Source organism: Temnothorax curvispinosus, unplaced genomic scaffold, assembly GCF_003070985.1.
Source record: "Temnothorax curvispinosus isolate PA1 unplaced genomic scaffold, ASM307098v1 QBEX01007734.1, whole genome shotgun sequence".
NCBI lineage: Eukaryota > Metazoa > Arthropoda > Insecta > Hymenoptera > Formicidae > Temnothorax > Temnothorax curvispinosus.
The window spans coordinates 2,520,045-2,530,001 of record NW_020217514.1 but is presented as its reverse complement, the minus strand read 5'-3'; the positions used below and the strand labels follow the sequence as shown (position 1 = coordinate 2,530,001).

General features: G+C 39.1%; 1 protein-coding gene across 5 annotated transcripts in view; it reads left to right on the top strand.

Moving 5' to 3' along the window:
* Positions 1 to 1,140: 1,140 nt before the first annotated feature.
* LOC112457309 (synapsin) overlaps positions 1,141 to 9,957 on the top strand; it is a 50,475-nt gene continuing 41,658 nt past the window's right edge. The window contains exons 1-5 of one of the 5 annotated variants that reach the window (XM_025020261.1): positions 1,141 to 1,229; positions 6,133 to 6,573; positions 8,477 to 8,804; positions 9,197 to 9,450; positions 9,726 to 9,861. In XM_025020261.1, the coding sequence (XP_024876029.1) occupies positions 8,535 to 8,804; positions 9,197 to 9,450; positions 9,726 to 9,861 (660 nt within the window). In that variant the 5' untranslated portion in view covers positions 1,141 to 1,229; positions 6,133 to 6,573; positions 8,477 to 8,534. Of the gene's footprint in view, positions 1,230 to 1,468; positions 1,696 to 1,968; positions 1,992 to 5,446; positions 5,470 to 6,132; positions 6,574 to 8,464; positions 8,805 to 9,196; positions 9,451 to 9,725; positions 9,862 to 9,957 lie in introns of those variants that run through there. The other 4 variants (XM_025020262.1, XM_025020264.1, XM_025020263.1 and 1 more) reach the window with 4 other exon arrangements.

The window sequence follows — 9,957 nt, the reverse complement described above, 5'->3', positions numbered from 1 at the left end:
ATCGATTGAAGTTTCCTTGAAACGAACGGGAGTCTCTCGGTTACGCTTCTTTAAATGCAAATAATGTGAACGCGTTATATAGGGCCTCCTCGCCTCGTCCTTTAGAGAACTTGTAAAATATTTATACAAATTTTATATTCTTGATGATTTCGCCTTGACATTCTTTATATATTCCAAATATAGTATTAGGTATATAGTCTTATTGACGAGCTTCTTTATAAAGATACGATCACAATTATATACATAGTATGTAAAATAATATCGGCTACCTTTTAATAATTGTACAATCTAGTAAACCATAGAGAGAGATTATAGAATATTGCTGCACACAGCATAAAAAAATGTCTAAAAAATATCTGCATTTTTCAATTACTTAATTTTTACTCGCTTACAATATTTTTTTACTCTTGAAATAAATTGTATTATCTTTTATTTAAAAAACGATTCTTAATAATATCAGTTTAGTTATTCTTTTGCGTCGACTTTTCCAATAAGAAACTTTCCAATAAGAACTCTCTGTCAGGTACATCAATATTGCGAAGAGTTTATTGTCGCTGATAAATTTCTTCTCAAGCATAGCTTCATATAATATTGCGTCTCACATAGAATCTCACAAGGGATGTCAAACTCTCCGCGTTCTTAATAACGTCCGGGGTTGTATTCAATTCCGTCATACATTCGCCCACGCTCCCCGCGAGTTATTTGATTCTTCCCCCTCTGAAAAAGAAACGTCATTCCTACGTCATCGATTCGACCTCTTCGCTTTCAAGAAAAAAAAAGAATAACTTTTACTACAAAAATCGCCCTCTTATTGTTCCTCGGGGTGGGGTGGTGACGCTCTTAATGACGTGAAAGTTGCACTCGTCGAGAGAGTGCGAGAGCACGTTAAAAGCAAGTTTCATCTCCAGTCGGCAAGTAGGCGGACCGCGTTTGACATGCACCGAACAATCTCGCACAAATACCAACAGGCAGGCGAGGGGTTGCTTCCTTTTTTGTTTCCCCCTACCCTGGCCCATTCTTCGCGTACGGAATCGTACGCGTCCGCGACGGGTTGTGCGAGGGAACCCCACGCGAGGGGGACGCGAGAGGAACTTGGTATAGATGATAAGGGGTTGCGCAGGCGCCAGCATATCGACCAGGGTAGCCCTCCGGGCGACACCCTCGCGATTCTCCGCCGAGCCTCACTGCTTCATCGGCAAACTAGTGGGTAGTACACGCACGCGACACAGGTAAGTGACCGTAGTTTGAGAGAGTCCGCACGAGTCCAGGCGAGATTTTCAAATTCCGTGCCCCGTAGGAAGATCGATCTCGCCGAGGAACGGCGATTCCGCTTAAAAAAATCGCGATTCCCTCGGAAGCACGTCTTTTCGTAAAATATCGTTTTGCCGGTTCCGGCCCCGTGGAGTACGCAAGGTGACAGGCTGGTGGCGCGCACCACCTTCACGTGACGGCTGTCTTCGCCGAGCGGGGTAGTTTCGATGCCTCTCTCGGGGTAGTTTCAACGTCGCTCTCGATAGTCCGCTCGATAAGGCTGTCGATAAGACGCGCAGATAAACGTCGCAATAACGTCGTTTGCAATAAACGCCACGGGCCACGGGTAACGGTAAACGAGTCAACGCGATAGAGAGTGTCCGAGCGATCGCTTTATTAAGCGAAAGCTCGAATTAACCATCTTTGCGTAGCGAGATCGCCGAGGTAAGATTACCGCCGCTCTCGTATTGACGGCGACGACAAGTCGACGTGTGTGGGCGGTCGTTGATAAATTGGATCGTTATCTACCTTGAATGAGTAGTGTATATTTTGGTACGCAAGTGCAGTTTTCGGATTTACGTCCATTGCGCAAGATTCCGGTGTCTCGGTCGGACGGGGTACAATCGATGTTCAGTCATAAATAGTCGGGGGGATAGCCGGGGAAACGAGAAACGAATGCGATAATTTTAGCAGGAGTGACACACTCCCGAATTTCGGGAGACGATAAAGCAGTAGCGAATGTGAGTGTGTGTGTTTTACGAAGCGGTACCCTTCATTGATTTTTCTTTTTTAGGGACAAATTTTATTTTACATTAAAGTTCTCCGGCGAACCTCTCCCGATCTCTCCTTTCGTCGTGACATTAATAAAAGCGACTTTTTCTTAGAAAGTTTTAGTCATGGCCGCCGGGATGGATCTTAACGATCAGCGTAAACGAGAATATTCTTTTGCGCGATAGCGCTCCTCTTTCTTTATGCGCTTTAAACTTATTTCTTTGCAAACGTTATTCGCTCCTTTACTGGTTTTAGCATTAATACATGTAAATTTATCTTTGTAATAAGAATGGTTAAAAGTGACTGTCTTTAATATCGTGGACTTGGATCATAATTCGCGATATGATAGAAGATAAACCTAGAAACATTTCTCAAGCTAAAATTTTTTACAAGAAAGCTTCAAAAGAAGGCAAAGAATGGAGATTAGCTTGAAGTTGCTGAATTTAATCAATACTGATGAATTCGGTCATTAATCTTGCACAACAATCTGTCTTTATCCATCTCTATAAAATGTCAATTGCGATACATAATAAATGCAATCTATAAAAGTTAATAAAGAAAAACCTGACTCATTTATTTTTCAACAAGTTTATCGATTACTCTTGAAAGTACTTAAATAAAAATTCGATACCCGTAGTTGGCTGCATCTTTCAGCTTTAAGACACTATATATACGGATTAGTGGAGATTCTTCCTGTTACGCAATTTTTTGTAACATTTATTTTATGTCAACCTGAGAAAAATATGTCATAGATATATTCAGCAGACATGTTAATGCAAAAATTTCATTAGGATTCCAATGTGAGTTAGATGCAGAGATTAAAACAGACAGAACGCGGCAATCTTTTAGACGAGATCTAATCTTCGTAATTACGCGAATTCAGACAGCACCGGTGGTACAATATATTTGCATTTGAAATTATGAGGACATGTATTATGAGAATATAATTATAATATGATGCACAAAGTGATATTTGCGCTAAATTTAATGCGAAATTTAATACATTATTAACATACATCCGTGAAATTTATTCACATTATAGATACTTACGTCATCATGCTGTAGCAAACTTTTAATTAACATGTTTTTTTAATTAATATAGATCAAAATATCCTGTTTCAATATTTTATAATTGTATCAGAAGTTTATTCTATAAAAAACAATGAAAATACTTTATTGTTTTTGCTGAATAAATCTCGTGTCAAATTTCGACGTTTGTCTGATTGGATAGAACCTGGATAAGCCGGATGTATTGATTCTTACACCATCTGTGATTTAATGATGATTAAATGTGTCGGAATAGGATTGGACTGTAATTATCTGTACAATCGTATTACCACCTACACTACCTATTAGGATGTGTAAAATTACACAGTGACCTACTTGCTAACGTTAAGTGATTCTAGTATTTAAGTAATTCTTCTAACATTAAATTTATAAAGAATTATTATTCACAATCTTCATTTAGAATCGTAAAAAAAATCATAAATGAATAATAATCATTCTTACTTTCAATTAGTACCTAATATTAAGATCAATATTTTATTGTGTTTTTATATGAGCTATATTTCGTTTGACATTTATCAATTATTTTCTCATATGTTTTAGAATAATGATTAAATATCTCAATCCAGAGCTATTTCATTTTGTAATTAAAATGTTGTCATAATCCCAATTTAAACTTTTAACTTTACAAAACTTTGTATCAGGTAACTTATCGTCTATTACACATACCACATACCAGGCTATTGTTGAGACTCTCTTGATCGTACGTAACATATAGCTGTTATAGGAATTCGATGCATGCAACGGTATTGTGCGTGTAAAATGCTTGATGAGCTGTATCCACGAGCGTAACTCATCAACACGTAATGACTCGTTTACCACTTCGCGGTCTAATAGGTTAGGTGCTATTCGCGGCGCAAGAATAATTCTATGCAATGTATTACACTAATCTGCTGAAACTTGCGAAATACCATCACATGGAAGTCGTTATAAGTGGAAATTAACTTATTTCTCATTGGTTCATCTACTTTATCCCCCCTGTAATTTTATATAAATTATACCCTTGCGCGATTTGAATCGATCTCCTGAAGTAACAACAAACTTTGCCTGAAGGCAAAGCTGAAATCACTACAATATCGGAAAAAAGTCAAAGACTCGAATTAAGACTTCAAAGAATAACCTCGGAATGAAATACGTACGGAATACCTACGACCCAGATATCCATTCAGCCGCAAGGTCTACGGTAAATTTAGAATTTTCCCTTCGCAAGATCTTGATGCAAAACTCATCACTCGTCGTATATTCTTAAATATCTTGTTTCCTTAAAATTTAGTTTATTAAAATTTAATTTAAAAATGCTAAATTACATTTATAGCGTCTAAATCAACAGATTTTTCTTAAATTTTAATGTTATATAATAAATCTTATAAAATGTTTTAGTGTACAAAAAGGACCAACTATTTTGCTCTCAGTTTGACGTGTAACGTCTAGTGTATAGGAACAATTCTGTGAGCTATTGCGATGTTTGTCTGCATCGTCAAATCGAATCGCGAGGTTTTCTTCTCGAGCAATGCTCCGAGAAAGTTGAAAATTACACGCGAAGTTTGCTAGTTCCGCGAAACACGGACGTCGCTATTATCAGAGAAGTACGGAAGAAACAAATACGGACGGTCGGAATGTATCATTGCTTCCTCGACGCTTATCCTCCCTCTCTCCCTCTCTCTCTCTCATCTCCTCTTCTTTTCCTACGGTGTGAGCATAGAATTATCCCGCGAGCTCTTCAAGGAAGATCACCGCTCTACCCGGGGTGATACGATCGACGAGCAAGCCATAGAAGTAACGTTTCCGTGCCGCGCGTATGTTCCAAGAACACGTAAATGCCGGTGAACTCGCGCGATGCCGTGAAGCATTTTAGAAATTCCAAGCAAAATCGCGCTCCGACTATCGATTTTCGCGTGCCTTATATTACGAGAGTCATTGGTCGCACCGGTTACATCCATAATTTCCTTAATGCACAATACGTGATTTCGAAGTGTTCTTTATGACCAGCGGCAGATTTAAGAGCGGCAATTTTTTATCATTAATTTTTAGAAAATTCAAGAAAGGATTTTTTAATTATATAGCTATATAATGGGCTGTACTATTGCAAGTGTAGTCTTACCTATTTCGTGAGTTTTGAATTTATTTTGAATTGGAATTTTTTTCATACTTCTGCGAGCGCCTGGTCTGAATAATTCATAAGAAAAAAAAAATAAATCTCGTATCTTTGACGCAACCTTTATTGTCGTAATAATGTACACAAGCATTCACAAAGCATGGCATAAAGAAAATAACAGGAACATAAGCCAGTTTTATGATCTTAGCTTACTGTTTCCAATACACAAGAGAAGCCAATTACGAAAAGACCTTTGGGACAATAAAAGCGTGTCGTTCATAGCACAAGTAGGTTATTTTATTTTAAGCCACTCAAATTAAAAGGAAACTTTTTTAAATTAGAGCTTTAAGAAATCTGATATATTAGCACATTTGTGACTAGGCTCTTTAATAGAATTTAAAGACTACAGTAAATTGAATGTAGTAATTTAAATCTTCAGATTAAAAAGCTAATTAATTTGCTTTGAACAATTCGAAAATACCATAGAAAGGATATTTAATAAGTTTTATTTTTAACTGGATGTTAAATTGTAAAGTATATATATACTTTGTAGAGAATTTATGCAATTATATTTATATTTAATCTTTTCAAATATTGAAAAACATTAACCAATAATAATCTTTATATTTAAATGTTTCATATAAAAATATCGTAAAAATGTCACACTTATTCGATGCATTTGCTAATAATACGACCAATTATACGTTTACAGTCTTAGGGCCGGTTGTTCCAACCTATGGTAAGCTACCTAATAGTTAAATCATATATTTATCTTTGTCTAATGTAAAGGATAAACAAAGACATATACCTATATGATTTAACTATTAGGTAGTTTACCAACAGGTTGGAACAACCGGCCCTTATTTACGCAAATAAGAATCCTATAATTACAATTTACACTCGGCAATAATTACTCGGCACTTAAATCGTGTTTTTTCTTTTACTTACAGATTTCAACTTGGATTGTTTATTTTCTTCTTCCTCACCTTCTCTTATTTCATCCTTTCCTTTCGGATTACCTTACGTTGAAGTTTATCCCGTGACGCATCAAAGCAGAGAGAACCCGCCCAACGATCTGGGATCTATCGACACGATCCATCGACCCACAACGAACGACCTATTTCGCGGCGTCGCGACGACGTCGCATCATCAGCAACGCAAGGACTATCTCAACGGCAGAGAACTGAAACGGGTTATCTTCCGGATCGCTAACAGCTCGAGCAACGAAACCGGGAGCCGTTTCATCGCAGCAGCGAGCCCGGTGTAACCATCAAGATTACCGGCCGCGGCGGTTGCGCCAAGTACTGTGGTACAGCTCCATCACCCGGCAACATTTCATTCTCCAGTTTTCGTCAGTCCTTCACCACCAATGTCAACTACCTGAAACGGAGGTAAGTCGCCGGTATCATATGCACGTCGGACTGTGTGGAGCTGACATTTGATCTCGCGTCTATTAATTTAACGATCTTCATCTACGGCGCTCGTTTATACGCCCAAAGAATTAAAATTATCTTCTTCATATCTTCCGTAATTTTATTGACGCATATGTACTGAAAAATGTCAGCCCGAATCTTGAATTTGCTTGATGGAACAAGATCGTTTATGCTTTTATGCAGTATAACTGTACTGCACAATTTTATTGCATAAGCCCTTGCCGATCTCTCAGATTGGTTCTATGGAATATTTCTTGAACGCATGGAGTCGATAATGCATTTAAGATTATACAAAGTCTCTAGAAAAGATCTGCGGATAAAAATAAATAATCTACGTGACTCATTGTCAGTGTTTTATGTCTCTTCCTCTCGTTACTGTCATTATGCGTATACACGTAAGCAATAATTTATAATTGCGAATAACGCTTCTATACTCTGTTATATTGTGCGCTTAATGCGCTTTTAACGTAATTACTGGTCGTATTCTGTTATCGGACGGGATCCAGAGATTCCTATAATTAAAATCCGGCATGGAAACATTTCGATCGAAACGTCGCTTTACCTGCAGAGTGAATACGTTGTTGAAAGGCATACCCGATGAAAGCTCGTGTATCACATCGCCGAGCTGAATCCTGCTTTTATGAGTGGCTCTTATACGGAGTCAATTTACGCACACTAGTGTGTATGCACGATAATGATCGGCCGTTAAAACGACGCGCGGGGTATCTCAATATTCCGTGCATTCTCAACTCTCAACGGTTCCCCATCACACCGGAGAAGAGAAAATAGATTCCTCTGTCCAATTAGTCGGACACAAGTACTTATCTGAAACGGCCATTAAGCAAGCAATAATATGTCAAAGTTATGATATTAAAAATTGGAATTACTCGACTCGCGCGAAGGTTCCCACACTAGTGAATGTGAAGCGATGTGCGAAAATTTGAATTTTATTAATAATGAGCTCAAAAGAAACATTTCTTTACTTTTTCCATATTTACAGCGTCGAAACTTCGATTCTTTAAAATTAATTCTTTAAAATACTGTTATCGATTGAAAGAAGAGAGAGGATTCTTTTAAATATCGAAAAAAATTGTGTCGAGATATTTGGGAACCTCTGCTTATCCAAAAGTGTCGCGCTAAAATGAGTACAGAGAGTTCGAGAACAAGTATCGTAATGTTGTTATTAATAATTTCAAGTCTTCCGTGTTCGGCAAATATGGATGTGTGCATGCGGCTCGTTAAAAATACCGCTTCCAGCATTGCCCCAAATGCAAGCAGCCTGGAGGCACGTCACGATATCAAGTCATCGCGCTAACGTTGTTTTACACACGGTATATAACGTTAGTATAACGCCACCTCTCCTCCCCCATCAGCGATATCGCATCTTTCATCTCTCGTTTTTATTTATGACGTAAATCTCGCTGTTATTTACGAATAACCACACATACGCTCGATAATGCAAATCGATGATGACGTAAATGCGCAAAGGCATGGTTTCGTGCGGATGTTCCGGCATCGTTCGCGTCTAGATACTCATTTTATTCAATACGCTTAAAACCATTTGAGTGGAAAAAAAGATTGCACCTAATGGATGAAAAAAAGGAACGGATATGTTACCTCAAACTGAAGCGGACGGTCGTCCACTTTGCAACCGAAATAGACGTAAGATCTGCGTCACGCATGCAGCGCCGGCCGATTAGCGACCGCCCAGCCTCATCGCCGACGTCATCTACATGCTCCTCATCCCATCAGCACCGTATGTGATCGATGTGCATTTAGCGCAGTCAGACACGACAGCGCCAGTGCGCGGCCTGCCGACCGATTGTCACTGTCACGACGACCACCATAGCTTGTCTTCCAGGTTCTCATCAGGGGACCTAAGCTCGGAACTCGACGATGAGCCCAACGCGGATCCTGGGATGGCCCCCGTGGGCCGACAGGATTCGTCTCAGTCGTATCAAGCGATGCCGGACCGACCTCTGCAATCCCAACCGGGTCCGATACCGCCGCCGTCCCAGCCGCCGATCCCGGGCGCGCCACCCCAGGGACCGCCGCAGCCCATCGGCGGCGATCTCAGTCTCAACCTGAGACCCGGCTCGCGGACCACCAGCGCACCATCCTCGCCGGCGAAGACAAGGGAGAGCTTGCTCCAGCGAGTGCAGAGCTTAACCGGCGCCGCTCGCGATCAGGCAAGTTGACTTCGTCCTCCTTATCTACATTTATCTGACATTTTCTGTCTGACAGAAATCGGTTTGAATAAAAAATAATAGCTTCATCACTTAACCACTATTAAAACTATGGATAAAAATATAGCTATTAATAATCCAGATTGAATAAGTAGTATTTCAAAATATTTCTCTCAATATCTCGCAATTAGTTGCGTTTTTTAAAGAGGAAAACTTGAAACTTTGAAATTTGACTTTCTCAAAAGCATTTTTTTCGTGTACTTCATAGCAAACTTAATTAAAATTTTCCATTTGGCCAGTTACTATGTTGCAAGGCGAGAATGTTATAATGTGTGACAGTTAGAATGATGCAAGGCGAGAATGTCATAACGTGTGACAGTTAAAATGATGCGTAGGGTGCTTCTATTTTGGGAGCGGCGGTATCTGGCGCGACCAGAGGCTCGTCATACAGCAAAGACCGATGCTTCACTCTGCTGGTGATCGATGACCAAAACACCGATTGGAGCAAATACTTCCGAGGGCGCAGACTGCATGGCGATTATGAGATCCGCGTGGAGCAGGCGGAATTTCGAGAACTGTCCCTGACAGCAAGCGAGGCGGGCACCGTTGTGTCCATGGCTGTCTATCGTAACGGGACCAAAGTTATTCGGTAAGATGAAATTGGAGAATAAGAATGCGTTTCTGCATTCCAATTTTAGCAATTCTCGGCATTAAATTAAAATGCATTGTTTATATCTATTCATCTTAGATTTCAATATTAAATTAAATATCAAGAAATAAGTTAAAATGATAGTTTGGAAACTTACAAGGTAGATTTGTCACGTGATACATAAAACAATTTTTAAATAGAATAACAAATATAACAGTGTAATAAAACAGTCAAAAAAGCAATATTGAGCAACGGATATTGTTATTTGTTATCAGATCCTTCAAACCTGATTTCGTATTGATACGTCAAAATCTACGGGATGCTGGAGAAGATTACAAGAATCTTCTTCTTGGTTTGATGTACGGCGGTATACCCAGCGTTAACAATCTCACAGCAATTTACAACTTTCAGGTAACGTATTGCGATAAAATTATCTGCTTTATAAATTTTCTAATAATTATTTGCAAAACAAATGTAAAACAGGAAATAAAATTTGTTAAGAATTTC